This window comes from Excalfactoria chinensis, chromosome 17 (assembly GCF_039878825.1).
Source record: "Excalfactoria chinensis isolate bCotChi1 chromosome 17, bCotChi1.hap2, whole genome shotgun sequence".
In the NCBI taxonomy this organism is placed as follows: domain Eukaryota; kingdom Metazoa; phylum Chordata; class Aves; order Galliformes; family Phasianidae; genus Excalfactoria; species Excalfactoria chinensis.
This window is the reverse complement of record NC_092841.1, coordinates 241,430-266,470: the sequence shown is the minus strand read 5'-3', so window position 1 is coordinate 266,470 and position 25,041 is coordinate 241,430. Positions and strand designations below refer to the sequence as shown.

The 25,041-nt window shown below is 42.2% G+C and overlaps 1 protein-coding gene across 1 annotated transcript in view; it reads left to right on the top strand.

Annotated features, from left to right (window-relative positions):
• The first annotated feature begins 4,385 nt into the window (after positions 1 to 4,385).
• LOC140259936 (myosin heavy chain, skeletal muscle, adult-like) overlaps positions 4,386 to 25,041 on the top strand; it is a 38,758-nt gene continuing 18,102 nt past the window's right edge. Inside the window, exons 1-20 of the mRNA XM_072351731.1 lie at positions 4,386 to 4,589; positions 4,693 to 4,836; positions 4,932 to 5,088; positions 5,653 to 5,680; positions 6,019 to 6,130; positions 13,101 to 13,193; positions 13,290 to 13,353; positions 13,437 to 13,535; positions 13,631 to 13,734; positions 13,884 to 14,022; positions 14,391 to 14,509; positions 14,604 to 14,753; positions 14,877 to 15,047; positions 16,976 to 17,285; positions 17,994 to 18,067; positions 18,156 to 18,243; positions 20,350 to 20,467; positions 22,020 to 22,143; positions 22,667 to 22,803; positions 23,881 to 24,136. Coding sequence (XP_072207832.1) covers positions 4,386 to 4,589; positions 4,693 to 4,836; positions 4,932 to 5,088; positions 5,653 to 5,680; positions 6,019 to 6,130; positions 13,101 to 13,193; positions 13,290 to 13,353; positions 13,437 to 13,535; positions 13,631 to 13,734; positions 13,884 to 14,022; positions 14,391 to 14,509; positions 14,604 to 14,753; positions 14,877 to 15,047; positions 16,976 to 17,285; positions 17,994 to 18,067; positions 18,156 to 18,243; positions 20,350 to 20,467; positions 22,020 to 22,143; positions 22,667 to 22,803; positions 23,881 to 24,136 — 2,691 coding nt within the window. The remainder of the gene's footprint in view (positions 4,590 to 4,692; positions 4,837 to 4,931; positions 5,089 to 5,652; positions 5,681 to 6,018; positions 6,131 to 13,100; positions 13,194 to 13,289; positions 13,354 to 13,436; positions 13,536 to 13,630; positions 13,735 to 13,883; positions 14,023 to 14,390; positions 14,510 to 14,603; positions 14,754 to 14,876; positions 15,048 to 16,975; positions 17,286 to 17,993; positions 18,068 to 18,155; positions 18,244 to 20,349; positions 20,468 to 22,019; positions 22,144 to 22,666; positions 22,804 to 23,880; positions 24,137 to 25,041) is intronic.

Genomic DNA, 25,041 nt, shown 5'->3' with positions numbered 1-25,041 from the left:
GGAACCTCCTGTCCACCCATGGATGCAAACAGACACTGCTTGCTCTTTGTCTCACATTCTGGTCTTCCAGGGTTTCACAGTGATAAGGTCTACCAAAGACTCTGATAAGCTCTTTGGTGACTTGCTCACAGTTACATCTACCCCCACAAAAGACCACTTGTCACTGGCCTCCACCTGGAAATGACTGCTGTCAAACAGGAAGATAAAAGGCAGGGCTGTCTTTGGAAAATGTGGGATGGATAGTTTGAAAAACAAAAAGAGGCTTTTATTCAGTATTTGTACCAAGAATTTAGAGATGACAAATAAAACTAAGCATTTGTGTTTTGAACTTCCTACCTAGTAAAACAGCCTCATGACAAGGAGATGGTAATAATGTTAATAACATTTTTCCAACGGTGTGTGGTGCAGTGTAAGACAGTTATAGTGGTTTGAGAGGCCATGGTCAGTTAAAGGATGCTGGTAAGCTCCTGTTAGTACATCTCTGAATAGTACAGGTGATAAAATGGGAAGTACCCCAGCAGTGACAAAGTATTCATTGTGGACAGACACCTAAGAGAGAGTTGTAGTATTCACTTATAGCCATCCCTTCATTCTTGATGGCAGATTTTCCACCTCTACACTTATGATTCTGCAGGTAGCATGTCTTCAACTCAAAAGTCATTATCATGACTCACTAGAGCTTTTTTTAGTGAATGCTCCAGGACCTTGATCTATTCCATGTAGTAAGGGGCCCAAAACTGAACACAGCATTCAGGACACAGCCTCAACAAAGCTGAGAACAGAGGGACAATCACTTTCCTAGTCCTGCTGGCTACACTATTTTCTGATGCAAATCAGGATACCGTGTTCTTTCTTGGCTACCTGAGCACAATGCCAGCTCATGTTTAGCCAAGTGTCAACCAATGACCCCAGGTCCTTTTCTGCTATATGGTTTGCCAGCCACTCTGCCCCAAGCCTATAGCAATGCATGGGGTTGTTGTGACCGAAGAGAAGGACTCAACACTTGGTTTTGTTGAACTTCATCCCATTGGCCTCTGCCAAGCGATCCAGACTGTCCAGGTATCTTTGCAGGGCCTTCCCACCCCAAGGCAGATCAGCTCTTCCCTCCAACTTGGTGTCATCTGCAAACTTAACTGAGGGTGCATTCAAGTCCCTTATCCAAATCATCAACAAAGATATTAAACTGGATAGGCCTCAAAACTAACCCCTAGGGAATACCTCTGACTGATTGCAGCTGAATTTAACTCCATTCATCACCATTCTCTGGGCCCAGCAACCCAGACAGTTTGCTACTCAGTGAAGAGTACATCTGTCCTGGCTGTGAGCTGCCAGCTTCTCCATGAGAATGCTGAGGCAGGCAGAATCAAAGGCTTTACTGATGTCTAGGTAGTCTGCTTTCACAGTCTTTCCCTCATCAGCTGGGGTGTCATTTGGTCATAGAAGGAGATGAGGTTGGTCAAGCACAACCTGCCTTTCATGAACATGTGCTGGGTTGGTCTGATCCCCCAGTTGTCCCACACATGCCACACGATCACACTCAATACAATCTGCTCCATGACATTTCCCAGTACAGAGGTCAGGCTGACAGGCTCGTTCTTCCCTGGATCCTCCTTCCAGTTCTTCTTGTAGATGGGCGCCACATAAGAAATTCTCCAGTTAACTAGGACCTCCCTGTTTGACCAGAACAGCTGATAAATGATAGAAAGCAGCTTAGGAATCACCTCCACCAGCTCACTTAGTACCCTTGTGAGGACCCCATCTGGACTTGTGGAGCATCTGGTTGCTAACTGTTTCCTCCTGAATTGTGAAAGGTTTAATTCTGCTGCCCACCCCTGTCATCCAGCTCAGGAAGTGAGAACCCCATGGATAACTGTCCTGATTATTAAAGACAGAAGTAAATAAGGCACTGAAAATCTCAGCCTTTTCCTTGTCCTTAGTGATCATTTGCACCACATTCAATAAGGGTGAGAGATTCTCTTTGGTCCTCCTCTTATTGTTAATATATTTGTAAAAACATTTTCAATTAACTTTAATGATGGTGTACAGATTAAATTCTTGCCGGGCTTTTGCCTCTCTTACTTTCCCTCTGCATACCCTAGTGACATCCTTGTACTCTTCCCAAGTTGCCTGATGCTTTTTCCAAAGACTGTGTACAGTTACACAATTATACAGTTGATAAGTAAGCAGAGGTTAAACAGATGCTTTATATGAAAGATTATCTTGATAGAAAGATAACCTATGATAAATGGAAAATGCTCACCGATGTTGAAGGTTCACAGTAAACTCCACAAAGGAAGAATCTCCACATCTTCTACGTGGTAAGCCAGCAGCACAGAAGCCTCCTTCCTACAGGCTGAGACCTGAAGCATGCCATCGAGACTCAGATATTGTAAACCGACAGGTCACGACTGCAAATCTTTCTTGCAGTCCATAAAATGACCGCTGTCTTACACCGTCCCAAGTTTACACTGGCCTCAGACTTGCCAGCAATCTGCACAACGGTTTAAACAAAAATAATGATAGAAAAAAACCAATCTTACCAAACCTTCCTGCTTTTCCACCAGCACATGCAGATAAGTAGGGAGGCCAGGATGGGATCTGTTAAAATTGCAAGTTGCAAAGAAATAATTATGTTCAGTTAGAAAAGAAGAAAAAGAATTCTTGCTTGTTTAAGTGTTAAAGTTTCTGAAGTCAGAAACCAAAATTTGCCTTATTTGGCATTATTAGAGCTACCTTTGAGTTCCTTAATCTTCCATCTTGGCACGGACCAACATGAGAAAAAAGAAGGTCAGTGCAGCTGACTCCATACAACCTTCAGTCAATCCTGCCTCTAATTAGGAGACAGATCACAGCTTCAACACATTTACAACTTGAGAGTAAATTATAATTGACCAAAAATAGAGCACTCGATTGCTGCGTGGGCTGGAAGTTGCATATAAAGAGCCACAGCTGAAGGTGGTCTTATCCTTTGTTACCTCCACATTTCATGGTAAGTCCCATCTCCTTGCTTCTTACTCTAACCATGACATCTCCACAACTATGGAAGGAACTGGAATATGTAGGAGCATATTTTTTTTACTCATCACTTCTACCATTCTCATTCATGTTTTACATGCAGTGCCAAGGTTAAATAATACAGCCCACTCCAGTGTGGTGGCACAAAGAAGAGCAGAGAGCAATTATATGCTATTTCATGAAGGATCTTCTCTAAACTTTGGTATCCCCAAGCCCTGTGAAAGGCACAAGAAAGCTAACTCTGAAGGCAACTGAAACTGATTGGGATAATATGCAAAAATTGCTTAGTTTTTCCAGGATGTGACATATGTTTCCAGCAGATCACAGCAATGTGGAGAAGAACCTGTCTTTCCATGGGATTTCACCCTAGTTTAAGATTATAAGAGACTACAAAAGAAATGTGAACACGTTTCACTGAGCACATGCTTGAGGCATGTGGACTAAAAGCTAACCAAAAACTCTTCTATTTAACACTGTTCTTTCTTTAACTATTCTATACAGATACTGAAAGCAGATTTCTTCCTTGGCTTTCTGAAGGTAATGGTTTATCAGTCTTTTTTTACTTGCTGATCAGTTGAGTGTTGCTCATCTAGACAGTGGCAAAGGACTGTTTTTAGAACCATTTTCACTGCAAAAGTTATATTTTAATCATATGAGTATATTCATATTTCTTAGTAAGAAACACTCCAGTTATGGAGAAAGAAAAGTGACAGACACCCAATGTTATTGGTACAATCAAGTCATATTTTAATGACTCATAACTGATGTCACGCTGCATAATATGGTACTTTGAAAATACTTGAAATGTAAACATCAAGTACTTATCTATCTAAATAATCTAAATAACACTATGCTTTAAATGATGTAATTTACTACAAGTTATATGCCTCTTTTGTCAGTAGTGTGTAAAGATGTATTGTGTTCAGTTAATAAGATAAACAGGTTTGGCTCTAGATGGATGATGACCATCACTCAGTTTGTTCCAGTACTTGGTAAGTAAGGAAACTATTTGAGTTTCTCCTGTTTAGTATTAAAACAAAAAACAGAATGGCACAGAAAACACCTCCACTTTGAAATCAGGTGTGAAAGTAAGTCTTCCTAACTTACAAATCTCACTTTTGTCTACAAGGAGCTCTATTATGAGTTGTTCAGTGGATACTTAAAATTAGGGCAGTGGTTAGGTTCCTGAAGTTGATAAACTCTCTTTTCCCTTTTAGTCATTGAACACGGTTACTTTCTGGATAAAAGTAAATTACTAAATTATAAATTGATATATGTGATATTTAATTAAATATGTAGAGTTAATTAAAAAAAACTAAACACACAGGATATCTAAAACTTTTCTGAAATCCTCCAGCAAAACTCCAGCCATGTCTTCAGATGCAGAGATGGCAATCTTTGGAGAAGCTGCTCCCTATTTAAGGAAGTCTGAGAAAGAACGAATCGAAGCCCAGAATCGCCCATTTGATGCGAAGGCAGCCTGTTTTGTAGTGGATCAAAAGCAAATGTATGTGAAAGGTACCATACAAAGCAGAGAAGGTGGTAAAGTCACAGTTAAAACATACGATGATACAGTAAGTGTTATTAGCCATCATATTGTTACTCATCACACATAACCTATCCAGTCCAGGAAGTTCCCTAGCCAAAATTTCTTCTCCTTTTTTTCATTATGTACAGACTGTGACAGTAAAGGATGATGAAGTATTTCCAATGAACCCTCCCAAGTACGATAAAATTGAGGACATGGCCATGATGACCCACCTCCATGAACCCGCTGTGCTGTACAACCTCAAAGAGCGTTATGCAGCCTGGATGATCTACGTAAGTACCAGCAGCTCTTCCTGGGGTAGCGTAGCTGGGGAGGACTGCTGTGCCAGGCTGAGTGGGAGCCAACGTGCTGTGTCCCTTCCTCGCAGACCTACTCGGGCCTCTTCTGTGTCACTGTCAACCCCTACAAGTGGCTGCCGGTGTACAACCCGGAGGTGGTGTCTGGCTACCGAGGCAAAAAGCGCCAGGAGGCCCCTCCACACATCTTCTCCATCTCTGACAACGCCTATCAGTTCATGCTGACTGGTGAGTTATTTGGCAAGAATGTAGAACTGACTTATTGGTCACAGAACATTTAGCAGTTCAGGTATCTCTTGTGCTCTTCTGTTCAGTACCTGAGGGAAACAGCTCCCATACTCCTGTGGTTGAACTCCATTAAGATGCTGCAGTCTGTCCAACCTTAACCATGCACTATTAGATAATAAAGAGGCTGTAGTTAGCCATTTGGCTTTGTGTCCATTGAATCAGTAAGGGATTTTAAGAAACACTGTGGAACAATCACAGAAGATAATTTAATTTCAATTAAAAAATACTCAAGTTCATTACATACATGTGAAAGGAAATAGTAAGCTGGAAAGTGCTGTAAGCAGTCATTGCTTAATTTTGGACAGCTCCATTTGGCTGTACCTATAAAAATGCACAAGCAGATTAATGCAGAATTTACTGGTTACAAAGTGGTAAATAGAGGTTTGATACAGTTGTTTGTTGTTTTTGTGGTTTTTTTTTCTTTTGAATTGAGTTAGCTGTTTCTGAGAAATAAAAGCCCTCCACTACTCACTTGAAAAGCTCTTTCTGTGGCTTTGTTTTCAGATCGTGACAATCAGTCAATCCTTATCACGTGAGTATGTTTTGATATGTGTGACAAAGCTGACTGCTAAATCACGGAATCATAAAATGGCTTGGATTGGAAGGGACCTCAAAGACTATCAAGTTCTAACCCCCTGCCATGGGCTGGTTGCCCCCTACCAGATCAGGCTGCCCAGCATCCCATCCAACCTGGCCCTGGGCATCTCCAGGGATGAGGCACCCAGTTTTCTGAGTAGTGTGTGTCAGAGCCTCACCATCTTCTGAGTAAAAAAAATAAATAAATAAAATAAAAAAATCCTTCTAATATCTACTCTGATAGAGAAGTAAAAATGGTTCCTGTTTCCTATATCACTATTTTCTTTCCAACAGTGGAGAATCTGGTGCAGGGAAGACTGTGAACACAAAACGTGTCATCCAGTACTTTGCAACAATTGCAGTTACTGGTGAGAAGAAGAAAGACCAGCAGCCTAGTAAAATGCAGGTATGTGACTGATACCCTCTTTTAATGTTTGGTTGAGAGAGAATATTTGGTTGAGAATTCTTCATAGGGCAGAAGCTATTAATGCAGATTTCTACATTGCCAGGCTATCAAAATAAAGTGTAGTGTGACTGAGGTGATGGCCAGGATATACTGTCTGAGCACACCTATGCTTGGTTATCCCTGCTGCCCCGCCTCCATTCCCCTTAACAGTAATGAAACTCTACCTCAAGAAACAGAATCATAGAATCACAGAACGGATTGGGTTGGAAGTGACCCTAAAGATCACTTAGTTCCATCCACCCTGACAAGGGCAAGAACACTTTACCCTAGACCCAGTTACTCAAACCCCCATCCAATCTGTCCTTGAACACTTCCACAGATGGGACATCCACATTTTCTCGAGGCAGTCTGTTCCAGTGTCTCACAATTCTCATAATGAAGAGTTTCTTCCCATTATCCACCATAAATCTACCCCTTTGTTGTTTAAAAACATTATCCCTTGTCCCATGACCACGCTCCTTGATGAAGATTCCCTTTTCATCTTTCCTGTATCTCTTCCTTTAACTCCTAGAAAGCCCCTAAAAGATCTCCCTAGAGCCTTCTCTTCTCCAGGCTAAATAACCCCAACTCTCTCAGACTGACTTTTTAAAAGAGGCGTTCCAGCCTTTATGATCCTTTATTAGACCTGCTGTTATATGCCCATGTCCTTCTAATGGGCAATGTGGAAAAAGGGTCTGGCCACTTGGGAACAATATAAGAATGTAGTCAGGGACTGCCGAGATGCGACCAGGAAGGCTAAAGCCCACCTGGAGCTGAATCTAGCTAAGGAGATAAAGGATAATAAAAAAGGGTTTTTTAAGTACATTAACAGCAAAAGGAAGGCTAGGGAGAATGTGGGCCCCATACTAAGTGAGGGGGGTGTTCTGGTAACGGGGGATGCTGAGAAGGCAGAAATACTGAACGCCTTCTTTGCCTCTGTCTTTAGTGAAAGGGCTCTCCCCCAGGAATCCCAGCCCCCGGTGGTTGATGAGAGAATTTGGGGAATGGGAGATTTCCCTTTAGTCAGGGAAGAGGTGGTCCGTGAGTGCTTAGGAAACATTAATGTCCATAAATCCATGGGACCTGATGGGGTGCACCCGTGGGTGCTGAGAGAGCTGGCGGAGGTTATTGCTAAGCCGCTCTCTGTAATTTTTCAAAGGTCTTGGAGAACTGGGGAGGTGCCTGAAGACTGGAGGATGGCCAATGTCACCCCAGTCTTCAAAAAGGGCAAGAAGGATGACCCGGGTAATTATAGGCCAGTCAGCCTCACCTCTGTCCCAGGGAAGGTGATGGAACAGCTTGTGCTGGATGCCATCTCCAGACAACTGGGAGAAAAGGAGGTTATCAGGAGTACTCAGCACGGGTTCACCAAGGGGAGGTCGTGCTCGACCAACCTGGTGGCCTTTTATGAAGATGTCACTGGCTGGGTGGACGGGGGGAGAGCGGTAGATGTAGTCTACCTTGATTTCAGTAAGGCTTTTGATACGGTCCCCCATGACATCCTTATAACAAAGCTGAGGAAGTATGGGATAGATGAGTGGACGGTGAAGTGGATCGAGAATTGGCTGACTGGCAGAGTGCAGAGGGCTGTTGTTGGCGGTGCGGTGTCTGGCTGGAGGCCTGTGACTAGTGGTGTCCTCCAGGGGTCTGTGCTGGGTCCAGTCTTGTTCAACATCTTCATCAACGACCTTGATGAGGGGATAGTGGCCACCCTCAGCAAGTTTGCTGATGACACGAAGCTGGGAGGATTGGCTGACACGCCTGAAGGCTGTGCGGCCATTCAGAGAGACCTGGACAGGCTGGAGAGCTGGGCAGTAAGAAACCAGATGAGGTTTAACATAAGCAAGTGTAGAGTCTTGCATCTAGGTAGAAATAATTGCATACACCAGTACAGGTTGGGGGAAGACCTGCTGGAGAGGAGCTCTGCTGAGAGGGACCTGGGCGTCCTGGTGGACGACAGGTTGGCCATGAGCCAGCAGTGTGCCCTTGTAGCCAAAAAGGCCAATGGCATACTGGGGTGCATTAAAAAGAGCGTAGCCAGCAGGTCGAGGGAGGTGATCCTCCCCCTCTACTCTGCCCTGGTGAGGCCTCATCTGGAATACTGTGTCCAGTTCTGGGCTCCCCAGTACAAAAAAGACAGGGATCTCTTGGAAAGAGTCCAGCGGAGGGCCACAAAGATGGTGAAGGGCCTGGACCATCTCCCCTATGAGGAGAGACTTAGGGAACTGGGTCTGTTTAGCCTTGAGAAAAGAAGGCTGAGAGGGGACTTGATCCAGGTTTATAAATACCTGAGGTGTGGGAGCCATAGTGGCGAGGCTGGTCTCTTTTCAGTAGTGCGTGGGGACAGGACTAGGGGCAATGGGCTGAAACTCCAGCATAGGAAGTTCCGCACGAATGTGCGCAAGAACTTCTTTACGGTGAGGGTGACGGAGCACTGGAACAGGCTGCCCAGGGGGGTGGTGGAGTCTCCTTCTCTGGAGATATTCAAGACCCGCCTGGACGTCTACCTGTGCGACGTGGTGTAGGGAGCCTGCTTTGGCAGGGGGGTTGGACTCGATGATCTCTAGAGGTCCCTTCCAACCCCTATAATTCTGTGATTCTGTGATTCTGTGTAATGCTTGTGGCATCAGAACTGAATGTAGTACAGTAGGTGGGGTCTCATGAGAGCAGAGTAGAGAGGAACAGCTCCCTCAAGCTGCTGGCTACACTTCTTTTGATGCTGCCCAGGATATGGCTGGCCTTCTGGGCTACAAGTGCACATTGCTGACCCATATTCTCTTTTTAAAAAAAACAAACGAAGAAAAAACCAGTACCCTTAGGTCATTCTCTGCAGAGTTGCTATCAATGCACTCATCACCCAGCCTGCATCCACTTTTGGAATTGCCCCATTTGGGGTGCACAACCTTGTACTTGGTCTTGCTGAACTCTGAGGTTCACACAAGCCCACCTCACAAGTTTGTCAAAGACCTTCTGGTTGCATTCCTTCCCTCCAGCATCTTGACCACAACATTTAGCTTGGTGTCATCCATAAACTTGTTGAGGATGTACTCAATCCAATTGCTCATGTCACAACAAAGATGTCACATAATACTGGTCACAGTACCAGCTCTTGAGGAACACTACATGTTCTTGGTCTCCACCTAGACATCGAGCCACTGACTGCAACACTTTGATTGAGACCATACAGTCAATTCCTTATCCATCATGTGGTCTATCTGTCAAATTCATGTCTCTCAAATTTAGAGACAAGAATGTCATGCGGGACAGTGTCAAATGCTTTGCACAAGTTCAGGCAGATGACACCAGCTACTCTTCCCTTATCCATCAATGCTGTAACCTCATTACTGCAGGCCAACAAATTTGTCAGGCACAATTTGTCCTTAGTGAAGCCGTGATGGCTCTCCTCCCCAAGTCACCTCTTTGTTGTCAATGTGCCTCAGCAGATTCCAGGTGGATCTGTTTCCTGATCTTACTGGACACAAAGATGACACTGACTGGCCTAAAGTTCCCCAGAACTCCTTTCTTTTTCTTTTTAAAATGGGGCTAACCCTTTTTCAGTCAGTGGGAACTTCACTGGATGGCCACAGCTTCTAACATATGATAGATAGCAGCTTAACAGTTTCTTCTGCCAGTTCCCTCCAGACCCTCAGATGCACCTCATCAGGCCTCATGGACTTGCTCATGTCTTTTGAGGCTCCTTGCATGGTCTCTCTCTTGATCTTCTCCTACAACGGGTAGTTCTTCATTCTCTTGTCTCTCCTACCTCCTTGTGCCCTGCAGCCACCCACTGGCAGGACAGTGCAAGCAGCTGAGAAACTGAAGTATCTTTGGCTCTGTGCAGCACTGCTCAGCAAAAACTAAAATTATCAGTGTGTTATCAACAATGTTTTTCTATTAAAGCCAAAGCATAGCATCTTACCAGACATGATGAAGTTAAAAACAGTTCTATTTCAGCTGAAACCAGGTAACTAGATCTCCCATTTCCTTGTGGAGCGGGCCCACATTTTCTACAGTCTTGCTTTAATCACTCACATAATTTTAGACACCATTCTTGCTGTCCCTGACATCCTTTGCCAGATTCAATTCTATCAGATCTTTAGCTTTACTAACCTGACTCCTCTCTCCTCAGACGTCTCTGTACTCCTCCCAGGCTATCTGTCCTTGCTTCCATTCACAGAAAGATTTATTTCTGAATCTGACTTTGTCCAGGAGTTCCTTTTTCATCCCTACAGGCATTTTTCCTGCCTTCCACTTTTTGAGATGCATCATTTTTTGGCCTGGGGAAAGTGATTGTTGAATATTATCCAGCTTTCCTTGCCTCCTCTTCCTTCCCAAGTTCTATCATACAGCATCCTACCAAGCAGATCCCCAGAGAGAACATGTAATGTAGGAAATAAATAAATATCAGTTCCTACACAATCCTTCTTTACCCAGGGAAATCTTTGACTGTAGGCAGTGAGAGAATATTAATCTGCACAAGTGTCCTCTGTGATGACAGTCTGCCTGTGTATTGAACCATTAGTATGCTGTGAGATAGGCCATCTCCACACATATAAGGGCTTTCAAGAGCCCTCAAATAAAAGTAAATATGTTAGGATTTCTTGCTCAGTGGTTTTTTATGTGATGGAATTAATAGTCAGCTCTACATATAAGGTATCGTTCCCATGCACATTATCCCATGCTGCATTATCTGCATCAAAATATACTGCATTTGATTTTTTGCTCTCTACATTAAGTAAGTTTGAAGCAGACTAATTAAGTGAATTGTCCTCACTTCTTTCCCAACATGTTTACTCTGAAATAGTTGGCTCCCACTGGCATGAAATTGTGTTTCATTCCCAACAGGGGAAGTGCAGCAACTGTGGACTCCCAGAGAGGTAACACTGAAGTTAGAGTAACATCAGGTGCATCACACAATAATTTTGACTAGCTTGTTCTTCTGTCCATGATCTGTGTAACAGCCCAGAGAGGGAGTGTAAGAAAAAGGGTCAGACTTAGGACAGCTGGGACCACTTGCCTGACATTAGCCTCAGAGAGGAACCTTCTGGGGCCAGAAGCACATGTCCTGAAGTCCCTTTCTGCTGAGCAGCCCAGCTGCTGCAATCCAAGCCCAGTGGTGTACTTATATGGCACAGGCTTCATTCCTTAGCACACAGTAAGCAACAAACACCCTCACAGCACAAGTGTCCCCAAAATCTGTGAGGAGGTATGCGCATCAAAGAGGGTGATGCCTGTCAGTGTGCTATTTGAGTACCCGAGGGCACAGTGGATCCTAAGGAAATCCCACGGCTGAATACTTTTTCTTGCTAAGAGGCAGGTGTCTGTGATTGATAAGTTGTTATGGCAAAGACAATTTCACCACCAGCACTCTTTCCATCAGCACCATTTCAATATCGCTTGGGCTCAGTTTTCATCAGCTGCTCACTATTCTAGGAGCAAACTCAGCAAAACCTGGAGACAGCTGGAAGATGTACTGATTGATTAAAAAAAAACAAACAACACCAAACACCAAGTTCTCAGATAGACAACAACCTGTTCTGCCATCTTCTAAGTTTTTTCCACAGAATATTTGATATTCACAATCTCTACGGCAGTAGTATGTTTCTTTTCATAAGACCACTAAATAAGCAATCCCTTTTTAGGACCACTTAATAAACACTCAGTTACAGCTCTGTCCAGCCATCCAGTTTCAGACACAGAGTGAAATCAGGCAGCAGCATAAAAATAAAGGAAGTGAGTAATGATATTTCCCAGGAATGCTTTCTTAGGCTTGAGAAATCAGTAATGCAGCCTGTGGACAGAACTCCAGATTGAACTTCTGTAAAGGATTTCAGATCTTCCATACTGTTTCCATTCACAATGCTACCTAGTGTGTTCCCAGGTTATAGCGATGCACTAAAATGAAGCTTTTTGGTGATGGAATCAAACACACATATCATAAAATGAGAAAGTTCATTTAGAAAGAGATATGTGAGAGGACACTACCCTAGATATTTGAGATTTCTTATGAGAAATAGAGGGACACAGAGAGTGCTTTGTATACTGCTTAGTTTCATGGGACTCTTCACGTCCAAACCAATTTAAATCCTTTGCGCCGCCTGCAGACGCTATTGGGAAAAGCGCTGCCTCCCCACTGCAAGATGCTGCGGGCTGCTGCACCATCCCCCGAATGATGTGCAGCACTTGGAGCTCTGCCGATGGTCCTTCATCTGGAGAAAACTGATTCATTTATTTTTTGTTTTTTTAATCTCATTCTTTGCTTTGCTTGGAAACCATCCGTGGCTACATTTTCATTAAGAATCACTGCTCCCTTTTCTCACTGTTTCGTGTTTCAGTCCTGGGCTTCACCCTTGTCCTACCCCTCTTATCAAAGTGTGTCTGGAGATACAGTGCTGCACTCTGAAAAGCTGTTGCTTGTTTGAACGTAACTTTATATTCTCCTTTGTTAGGTGGGTCCTATTTAAAGCTTTAGGACTACCGTTTTCTCTGTGTCTTGTGTTTGAGTAACCTCCAGGAAAAAAAACAAAACAAAAAAAAAAAAAAAAAAAACATTTTTCACACTTTCTTTATGTCCTTTGTGAGCAGTAAATGGGAATGTGGAAATGCCTTTCTCAAACAAATGCCAGTCTCTCTGAGCTCTGCCATAATGCACAACAAGTATATAATGTATATAATATATAATGTATATAACGCACAACATCTGGTAGCACGTACAAAAAGGAAACAAAATACAGATCTGTCTTGCAGCACTCTTCCCCTGAAACCAATGGCAACTTTCTTGAGTGATAGCTAATGAGTGTTTAAAAACTCTGTGAACTGGAAGTTAAAATAATGTATGAGATGCAAAAACAACCTGTTGGTAATGTATCCCTTGCTATATTTGTTAGCAACTAGTAGTGATTTACTAAGATCCCCTTTCTCCCTGAACTAGGGAACACTTGAGGATCAAATCATCAGCGCCAACCCACTGCTGGAGGCCTTTGGCAATGCCAAGACTGTCAGGAATGACAACTCCTCACGCTTTGTGAGTTCATTTCCTTTTTGCTGGAATGCAGACATCTAATTTATGTCTCATCCATCAATTGCTCTGGCCAGTAGGTTGATCACTACAATTTAACAGGGGAAGTTCATCCGGATCCACTTTGGAACAACAGGCAAACTGGCCTCTGCGGATATCGAAACCTGTGAGTTGGAGATAGGCAACAGAATTCGTACATTCCTGGTCTCAGGTCTCCCAGGAGCCTCATGGCATCTCTCTTTTGGTTAGATCTGCTGGAGAAATCCAGAGTGACTTTCCAGCTAGCCAGCGAAAGGAGCTATCATATTTTTTACCAGATCATGTCCAACAAGAAGCCAGAGCTCATTGGTGAGTGCCAGCACTGCTGGGCTCCACTCAGTGCATTCCACGCTTTGCACTCTGACTTGCCCCGGTACCACCAACAATGCACTCTAAACTTGCAGATCTCCTTCTCATCTCGACCAACCCCTACGACTTCGCCTATGTGAGTCAAGGGGAAATCACTGTTGCCAGCATTGATGACAGCGAAGAGCTGCTAGCGACGGACGTGAGTAGAGAGTCAGCAGCCGGCCAGGATCCGAGCTGCGCGGCCCAGATGGAACCCTCGGCCTCTGCCGCCCCGCAGCGGCCGCTCGGGGATGCATCTAAGCATCCGTGCTCCTCCGGCCTCGTCTGACCCGTCTGTTCCGTCCGCAGAACGCCGTGGACATCCTGGGCTTCAGCCCCGACGAGAAGGTGGGGATGTACAAGCTGACGGGGGCTGTCATGCACTGCGGGAACATGAAGTTCAAGCAGAAGCAGCGGGAGGAGCAAGCGGAGCCAGACGGCACGGAAGGTGGGGAGGGCGGCGCGGTTCCACGTGAGATGGGAGAGCAGCCCTGGCCTGTAGAGTGCCCGAAACTCTGAGAGTGCTTTTACCTTTCCAGAAACTAAGCTCTATCAGTTGGAGCAGGTGGCACGAGGTCACTAGTTTAATCTGTGGGCACTGATAAAACATTAATCTCTGCTGCAGCCCTTACTGTGGTGCGGCCGAGGCACTGCTGTGCTGAAGGGATGCGCTCTCCATGCAGAGGGAAGGCAGCTCCTGTTACAGCAGGCACATGGGAGCAGTCCCCAGCTAGGCTCCTTCTAACAGCTGCTTCCTAGATGATCGAGGCATGTTTGTTCTCCCATATTGTTCTCCCTTGCTATATCTTTTCCTAGTGGCTGACAAAGCTGCCTACCTGATGGGTCTGAATTCTGCGGAGTTGCTCAAGGCTTTATGCTATCCCCGGGTGAAAGTTGGGAATGAATATGTGACTAAAGGGCAAAATGTCCAACAGGTACCAAGAAAGTTGACTGGCTTTTCATTTTGTTCAGTTCTTTCTGTTTCAAAGTTAGCTCAACCTTCTTTCTTGCCTTGGCTGTTTCTTACAGGTATACAATTCAGTGGGAGCATTGGCTAAATCAGTCTATGAGAAGATGTTCCTTTGGATGGTTACTCGAATCAACCAGCAGCTCGATACGAAGCAACCCAGGCAGCATTTCATCGGTGTCTTGGACATTGCTGGCTTTGAGATATTTGATGTGAGTTACAGTAGGTATGTTTGCCCACTGATTATTTTTTCAAACTAAGTGGTTTTTTTTTTGTTGTTGTGGTGTTTTTTGTTTTGTTTTGTTTGTTTTTTGTTTTGTATTTTGAATTTGCAGTTCAACAGCCTGGAACAGCTGTGCATCAACTTCACCAATGAGAAACTGCAACAGTTCTTCAACCACCACATGTTCGTGCTGGAACAGGAGGAGTACAAGAAGGAAGGCATTGAATGGGAGTTCATTGACTTTGGGATGGACCTGGCTGCTTGCATTGAGCTCATTGAGAAGGTAAAGGAAATATTTTTCTTTTTAGGAAAGCACATTTATTTCCTGGTCATTTATCACAGTCTATTTAATCTTAATAAATTCAAGTATTTATGCTGATTGATTCTGCCACCATTTATAAAATTTATAAATATAAATTTATATATACACGTATTAATTATACATAAATATAATTATAATATAATTTATAAAATCTAAAAATCTATTAAAACATTACAAATCTATAAAAAACTTTGGAGTAGCAAACTGCCTCTTCACAAAGGATGATTTTCTGAACAATGTGACTGGGATGGAAGGTAGGGAGGCACATTAATTTTGCCTTTAGTGGTAAACAGTAAGGTGAAATTTCTGGTCTTGCTTCTTACAGTAATTGACAGAATTCAGTTCCATATTCTCTCAACATAATTCTTTCTGGCCCCTCCATCAGTGCCCTCTGCCACTACAGTGACCTCCCATGGCAGCAGAGACTGGTTGTGCACAGCACTTACATAGTGTCTGCAAATCACTGTACACACACCCAAACATCTTTCCTCTCAGAAGCATTCCAGTACCACTGCCCACTGACTCCTTCAACCACCTCACAAGCACATTCACCACTTAATATTCATACCAGTGGATGATGCTTTTGCACATATCAGCCTCACGTTTCTTCCTAATCTCTCACTGTTTACACCTCATAGGAGAACCAAGAGCCGGCATAACCATTCAAGGATGGTGCATATTGCCATACTTATGCTTAGTGCTCAGTGTCCACACAGTTTGTGTCCAGCATCTATGCAATACAGAATAGTTAAAGCCATAGGAATTACATCACATACATTACTATAGCGCTGTAGTCACTTCTTTAGTGGCAGGAAAGAAGTAGACAGATCTAGGATGCAAACCGCCTGATAAAATATGTCTCAGTAGTGGTTCTGTGAAATGTCTGTATGCATACACAGATGCCAGAACAGTCTGGACAGCTAAATCAGGTCTTGCTTTTACTTTGGAGACACCTACAGATAATTAAGATATGTGCTGACCCCAGAGCTCTCACAGAACAGCCAAACCCAGAGGGCAAAAGATTCATTCAGAACACAGTATTCCTGCCCAACACCCACTTCCTGGGATAGCTGATGATCTGGAGAAACACTAATTCTAATTATGGCAAATGTCTACCTGGTATCAGCGGTAAGCATCTCATGGAATCTAATTAAATTTTGTATAAAAAAAAAAAAAAAGGTTCATGAAGAGAAGGAACTCCAAGAATAATCTCTAGTCTGATGAAATAGAAGTCAAGTCAGTATCTCCAGCAAAACTAGAAAAGATATAACTGATGTGCACTATCAGAAGATTCCTGACTTGGCTCAGATGTAAGCTCTGATGTGTCTAAAGATATGCCTGCATTTCTGTATTGAAATATTTCCTATTTTGAATACCTTCTATGATGAATTAGAAAGCTATGGGAATTCTAATGTGCCAGATTGATGCCATTTACATGTCATATAAGGTGAGAAAAATCTTATCCCTCATGCACATCCATTATTTATGCACATTTTTGAGGAGCCATCAGACTAAGTTTACATTGGAAGTTGCAACCAGATAACTTGTAACAGACGTACACAACAGCATCAGTCCTATGAACAGGGCACTGTCTTCTGAATTCCTGTTTTTATTTCACTGGTTTATGTTACAAAAAGTATAGGACAAAGATTATTGAAGCAATTGAATATAACATGTATAACAAGGCTCTCGCTCAGAAGATCGCTTAGATGCATCCAAGCAATAACTGTATTATGTTTGATTATTAAGGTAGCTAGTGATGTCTTAAGAACCTTTGCCTCACAAATTACAGTGATGGAAGCAATCTACGAATCATATACAAGGTGAAATTTTATTCACTTTCCTTCTTCTCACTGCTTTCTTTCTTCACGTATTCATATTTCTCCCAGCCCATGGGCATCTTCTCCATCCTGGAAGAGGAGTGCATGTTCCCCAAGGCAACTGACACCTCTTTCAAGAACAAGCTCTATGACCAGCATCTGGGCAAGTCCAACAACTTCCAGAAGCCCAAGCCTACCAAAGGCAAGGCTGAGGCCCACTTCTCCCTGGTGCACTACGCTGGCACAGTGGACTACAACATCTCTGGCTGGCTTGAGAAGAACAAGGATCCCTTGAATGAAACTGTTGTGGGGCTGTACCAGAAATCTTCACTGAAGCTACTGTCCTTTCTTTTCTCTAACTATGCTGGGGCAGAAACAAGTAAGTGCTCATTGATATGGCAGGAAAAAACTAAAGTCTATGTCTGCTTTTCCTCTTTGTACTATTCTCTAGGCTCTTTACCATCCTCTAACCCAATTCTAGTCTTGTGTGCACAAGTTACAAACATATTTAACTGCAGGAAGCTCCCTGTTCTCATGGTGTAGAGAAGCAACACTCAGCAAGTCCAAAACGAAGTGACAGGAGTTGGACGTTTCCTGCATGTGCATGACTAGCCATCATCTAGATGAGTGTAAAATATATTTGGAAGATGTGAGCACTTTATATTCTTTGGAGACTATATTTCATTTCTTGTCCTTGGGCTCCTGTAACACAGGATAGATCGTCTGAAGCATTAGAATAGGATTTTTTTTTCTAGAGAAGATTTCATTGCACTCATAAGGAATGTCCTCTGCTGAGCCATTCCTGTGACCTAATTACAAACAAATACAAAAATAAGTTGAGGGTGTATCTTTGAGTGAAAGTAATGTCCAGTGGCACAGAGTAAAATGTAAAACGTCAGGCCACAGTGTTCTATACCACCAAAGCTACATGCATACATCTGAGACCTAAATATACCACACCAGTTAATAACGAGCTAGCTATAGTTCACATAAAACTACCATACAACAGTGAGTTGCTATTTCACATTTATGTTTGTATTGGCATACTGCTTATTCCAACCATTCAGCCCTTTGTGCTTCTCCCAAGGTGATACTGGCATTGGCAAAAAAGGTGCTAAGAAGAAGGGGGGATCTTTCCAGACAGTATCTGCTGTGTTCAGGGTAAGTGACGTTCTTCTTAAAACTAACCAATAAAAATGCAAAAGCTTTGTAGCTCAGAGCTCAGACTTCGTGTTTTATTCTGTCACAGGAAAATCTAAACAAGCTGATGACTAACCTGAGAAGTACACACCCTCATTTTGTGCGTTGCTTGATCCCAAATGAGACCAAGACACCAGGTAAGTCTGTCATTATACACTGAACTGACTAGAATTGGGCTGTTCATCTGCTACACAAACTTCTTCTGATGTTCAAATGAGCTTTCTTTTTCTGTCTGTAAAATTCTGATCACTACTGATCACTAAAATTCTGATCCTCCGTGCTTGCCTGTCTTTGCTTAATGAGTGTACAGAGCTGAAGATAATAAGGATGAAATTTATTAGAATTGATGAATTTTAGAATGAATATTGCATGATGAATATTAGAATGAATATGGAATTAATGAATATTAGAAATAACTTTATTAGAAGTGTATGTCAGGTGTAACAGCATTTCCAAGTTCCTAATAAGTGCCTGTTTTTAAGGCAGTGAGTCTTTCAAAACTGCTGGGTTCAGACCAAGGCAATTCTACAACTTCTAAATAATCGGTGTTAGAATGTGATTCTAGCTGGAAGACTGTCAAAGAAATCATGCATCACTTGTAGAACTCATTGTATAAGCTGCTGGGCGCTGCTTGCACCTGAAAAGCATTTTGATGTAAAGTTATTTTTGTTCCTTTTTTGAATTAAATATTAAACTCTTGCAAGGAGTTCCGTCTCCAAGAATAGTTCAGTTTGGGGCCATTAAGTACCCTATGTGGGTTTTAGGAGTCTAATCATTATGAGGCCTGATACTGGTGGAATTATAAGGTGTAGTAGATGCAGCAGGAATGCAAGGGAAAAAAGAGTTCAGTATCAGTTTGCTCTGCTCCAGAATTTCCACAAATTTCTTACCCTTCTTTTTGTCTCTCTTGGTAACCTTGAAGAACACAAATATGCTACAAGAAACATGCATATGTATGACATTCACATTTCAGCTATTCATAGAATCATAGAATTATAACGGTTGGAAAAGACCTCTAAGATCATCAAGTCTAATCATCCTCATTGTTATTCATCTAAACTCCTTTCATATTTATTTGGGAAAAGCTGACATTTTAAGGTATGACTCATCTGGCCCCTTTTAAACATTCTAAGATGAATCACATCCTAGAAAACACTGTTTCACTCCAATGACTATAAATTAAGCCAGAATGGAAAGTCCACATTTCATATCCCTGAAGTAATGAGAGAGGAACCCTTCTGGGTCTTGACAATAGAGTAGGCATAAGGGAATTAAGGAAACCTACTGAAATATACATGAATTAATGATTCAGCCAAATATGGGTGTCATTTTAATATTCAGAGAGAGGTGACTCAGAGGAAATATGACATCTGCCTTTTAAGAAAGAGAGCAGTGATGAGTGAACAGAATTAACTATCGTGAAGGAAGAGAAACTGGACATTTTCTGATTTTTAGCTGTTTTTAGGTTAATTATGCTCAACTTTCCTAATTGTGCCTTTGGGTACATATTACTTATAGATTACAATGAAAAGGCAGGGATGAATGATATGGGCTGTTCTGCATTAATTAATCTCTGTAGAACTTGACAGATTTTTCTTCATCACAAAGTGACTCCAAAAATATTTTATTCTACTGATTGTACTTTGTTTGCAATACATGGGAATAAGATTTAAAAAAATTAGATGATTTATTGATATCTGATAGAGATCATTTGTCCAATTGGAGTCAGCTGCTTCTACAGGTATTTAAAAGGACTGAGAGATTTAAGATCCTCCTTATCCCTTCAATTATTGGAATCTGTTTTTCAAATCTAATAGAGGTTGAGTATAATGAATATTTCCACAGCTGATCCAAGGTAAAATCATCTCTAAAATGAAGAGCTGTAGCCCACATTGCACTGCCTTTACCTGCATCCAGTGAGGATGCTGTTGCTGTCACAGATTTTTCATTCAGTCTTCTGGAGTACTTTTCTACCATCTTTGAGAAATGCGTCCTATGCCACATGGTGTTTTAGGTGTTTTATAAGCTCTGCCAGTCCTAATAATTCTGAGTTACAGAGTTCAGTTGATTGAAGCAACTCTCTGCAACTTGTTTGAATTAAAGGCATATTCTGTCTTCATTTCCTTCATCTTTAATCAAGGTCAGGTTGAATTTTAGCAAAAGTGGAAGTTACTCTGTCATAATAGTAAATATTGAGATGCTTTGGAAAAAAATGGAGTCATTATATACGTATCTTTTTTAAGGTGAAATGGACCATTACTTGGTGATGCATCAGCTGCGATGCAATGGGGTTCTAGAAGGCATCCGAATTTGCAGGAAAGGTTTTCCAAGTAGAATTCTTTATGCGGACTTTAAACAGCGGTACGTCTACAGTTATTATTGTCTGTTAATGTAAAAATTGGGTAAACCCGCAACTCAGGTGACAAGTATGGTGATACCATGGGGAAACACCCTCCGAAACAGACTAGTTTGCTGGCATTTGAGGGAACTTTACTATAAATATTATCTCAAGTCACTCCAGTCTTTTCCCTCCTTGATCAGGCCAGAGGTTTGTTGATTTGTCAGAACCAGTATCATTTCTGAACTGTAGTCACCGCCTATTGCTTCTAAGAGATGCAAAATGCTTGTTGGATGAGTTAAGTGGCATTATAGATGAGTCTTTATAAGTCTATGGGAGTCTTACAAAACAATATTAAAATAATACATTGACACAATCTCCTTAGATTGCATTCACTAAGCATTCAAAACTCCAAGGCTTTGTTGGTGCTTTATCACTGGCCTGCATCCTGTGACTTGCTTTCTTTTCACATAGATGATGAAACTGGCTTAAGAGAGCTCAGTTGCTATAAAGTGCTGAATCAGAACTGGGTACTATTGCTATAAAATGTACCAGTAGCATCTTTCATGCTGAGTTGGTGTAAAAAGCTCTTTCCCAGCAAAAATACATGTCCTGTTTGCTTCTTCCTTCCCTTCCTCTTTGGCAAGAAACTGATAATACTTATTTTGCAACAAGAATACTCAGACTTTGAAGAGATGAAGACTGGAATACAGGACCTCTTTGAATATGCCCTGCAACCTGATGTTTAATTCAGTAAGATATTAGCTGATCTCAATAATCTAATCATAACTTGAGGTGACAGGTAAAGCGGGCACACCAAAATAGCGATGGCCCAGAAGTGAAAATTGATACACAGTACAAAGGAAATGTGCTGAGGTTTAGAGGGAACTACAGCAGAAGCCTAAAATACAAAATAAATGCATTGTGCCATTTTCATTATCCTGCTTTTATATATTCTTTTACTTGACTGCTAGAAGTACCCCAGTGTACAGTCACCCTTCACCATTTCTTAACTGGAGGAAAACCCTTTAGAAGAGTTATGTGATTTGCCCATGACATAGCATTGCCTTAATCATTAAGTTGCCTTGCAAAATAATAAGACTGTTGCTAGCGGTTAAAAAATAATACCACGTCATTTTTAGTCCAAACTGAAGAATTCAGTGGTGGAACTTGTGGAGACAGTGATTTCTGCAAGGTCTGTATTCCTTTTGGAATACAGTTGATTTTTGTTAGCAGTTTTAATTCATCTTCCACTTTAATTTAAGATGAGATGAGAAAGTTGACATGTTCTCACTGTGTTCTTCCTAACTACTGGGCCTACAAATACTGTTAAGTATGCACATTAATTTTGTATGTCACAACGTACTATATAGTTACACAGCCAACAGATTCCACTGCAGAGTAATCATATCCCCTTGTCATAGTATTCTGTTCAGTCAAGTCTGTCTAGGTTTCAGATGGTGTACTCAGCTGCTTTCAGACACCTCAGCTTCCAATCATGTTATCTTATTATGCACAGTAGCCCAAACTCTCCCCATGCTGTCTGCAACCTGCGCTTTGCAACCTGTCTTACAGGTACAAGATTCTTAATGCCTCAGCCATTCCAGAAGGCCAGTTCATTGACAGCAAAAAGGCTTCCGAAAAGCTTCTTTCCTCCATTGATGTGGACCACAACCAATACAGATTTGGCCACACCAAGGTAAAGTTCTTGTGAAAGACTGGGTATATCAGTGGCAAAAAATACCATTTGTTGACAGTATTTCTTGCATATAAAATCAGCCTTCATGGTGATTAGGGAACAACTTTGTACACTATTAAATGAACTTCATCATTTATGGCTCTCAGGCCACCTGTAATTTATTTAACAGAGCCTAGACTGTTGAGGTACAGTAAAAAAAAAACAAAAACAGATTAGAATGGCATGCGAGGTTAACTCTTTGTATTGGTAGTCAGGTCTTCCCCAGCTTACTCTGGAGCTAGCCTCAATTGACTTCACAACTGTGTGATTAGATCATATGAAAAGTGATTTGTCATGAAACATAGGAGCACTGAGAATATGTACAGTGAACCAGAATTTCTTTAGCTGTTAAACAGTTACTCTCCATACTTCCTTCCAAAACTGCCTTTCATGCTAGTCATGAAGGGCAAAACATGCCTTTCACATGCCAATCATTGAGTATCTGCCTAACCCTCAAACTGCTTAGCCTTCTTTTATGTTCTAGGTGTTCTTCAAGGCAGGTCTCCTCGGTCTCCTAGAGGAAATGAGAGACGAGAAGCTTGTGAGCCTCATCACTCATATGCAAGCTATGTGTAGAGGGTATCTCATGAGAACTGAATTTAAAAAGATGAATGCAAGAAGGTAATGCATGAACATAACGCAAGTCATATTGTGCCAGACCAAAAGTCCGGGATTGCAGTGACCCATTTCAGACACAGCTTTGTCCACGGTGAAGACATTTAGAAAAATTAGGGGAAACAGAAAAAACAGAAACTATTACTTTCCTTGTTGTAACATTGCAAATTCTGGCAATGGCAGTTTAGTAGTCAGACTGAGCATCTGGACCATGATACTTAACAGTGAGCCCTTCCTCCAGGAATGTAATAACCTTTAGAATTATTTTTAACCCTTAAAGAACCCTGGGATGGAGATAGACAAACTGTAGTAATTGTTCATTTGGCTGTTTGGAACATGCTGTCTGACAATTTCATTGAATCACATCAGTTTGTAATGAATGGATTCACATTCTACTCCTGTTCTATTTCATTGCTTCATTTCTGTCTAAGATGAAAAATTCCAACTTGTACAGAGAAGATATGTGGAACAGTTGAGAAAATACCCTTTTCATTTCTATCCTTTTGAGTAGAACAATTCGTGCAAAATTGGGTGTGTAGGAGTGGCAGCACTGACAAGTGAAAGCTGTTTAGGGGGAGCAAGTATCACAAAAACCCATAGGAAGTTCTATGCCAACTAGTAGCCCTTATCTGTAATACTCTACCATATATGTTTAGCTCAGTGGCTTCCCAAACAAGGGGTAGTTTCTAAGAATTCGATAACCTGTACTGGATTTCTCTACAATGAACTGTCAGAGCTGCCCTGAATAAAATCTTTTGGCATCCAATAGAAACAATGAATATCTGGAGCTGGAGGGGACCCATAAGAACCACTGAGTCCAACCTCTGGTTCCACACCCTGCTCCTCCTGCTGCAACCCTCTCCTAGTGACTGTTATGCCCAGGCACAACTATTGTTCATTCTATTGAGCCAGGGAGTAGCAGTCTGGTGCCTAAGTGACTAGAAATGACTTTAATAAGCTCAAGAAAGGTGAGATGAAACTTCCCTGAACAAAATGCTGATGCTGTTTTACCAGTAATGAGAGTCTGTTTCTAACCCAAGTCTCTCCAGTCTCATAATCTGTATTATTTTCATGCATTTTCAGAGAATCCATTTATATAATCCAATACAATGTTAGAGCATTCATGAATGTGAAGCACTGGCCCTGGATGAAGCTGTACTTCAAGATGAAGCCCATGTTGAGAAGTGTAGAATCTGAGAAGGAGATGGCCAACATGAAGGAAGAGTTTGAGAAAACCAAGGAAGAGCTTGCAAAGTCTGAGGCAAAGAGGAAAGAGCTGGAGGAGAAAATGGTGACCTTGTTGCAAGAAAAAAATGACTTGCAGCTGCAGGTTCAGTCTGTGAGTAACCTCCGTTTTCAGGTTCACCTCCACTTCCTCTTTTTCTACAGCTATTTCCATTCTCTTTTCCACTGTCATACTTAAATAGACAGGGCCATATTCTCCACTACCTTATATCTGGTATTGTCATCTATGCCTAAGCAAAGTGGGTGCAAAGGAGATATATAGCATTACTGCCATTATGAAAAAGGGATCAAGTGTAAGGCCAGTTTGCCATGGATCTACATTGTGCCCCTAGCTGCATTCTCTGGATCTGTATGAAATATAGCTTGTTGCCTGAATTGCTGACCATTCTAATGTGGAGCCAGGAATGAGCCTGCTTTTATATCAGAGACAGGAGTGGTAGTATGGAACAAAGACTGATGTTTTTCAGGTGCAACACTGAGCAGAGACTGATTTTGCACAAGTCAGGAATACTGTCAACTGTTACAAGGTAGTAAAATACTTTACCACCCAGGGCTGCCAGGTGCAAGTGGAAATGTCACTTGACTCCCTGTGCACTTGAGGTAGTTGGCTTTAGTTCTGTATTACTTCAAGCCCTAAGACAGTCACTGTGTATGTCGAAGGATAGATTCCTTCCCTGAATCCTTCTTCAGCACTTCAGCTTAACATCACTGTTTTCTGATTTCATTTGCATCTTCCCCCTCTACTCTGCCCTGGTGAGGCCTCATCTGGAGTACTGTGTCCAGTTCTGGGCTCCCCAGTACAACAAAGACAGGGATCTCTTGGAAAGAGTCCAGTGGAGGGCCACAAAGATGGCGAAGGGCCTGGAGCATCTCCCCTATGAAGAAAGGCTGAGTGAACTGGGTCTGTTTAGCTTTGAGAAAAGAAGACTGAGAGGGAACCTCATCCAGGTCTATAAATACCTGAGGTGTGTGTTCAAAGTGGCAAGGCCAGACCTGTGG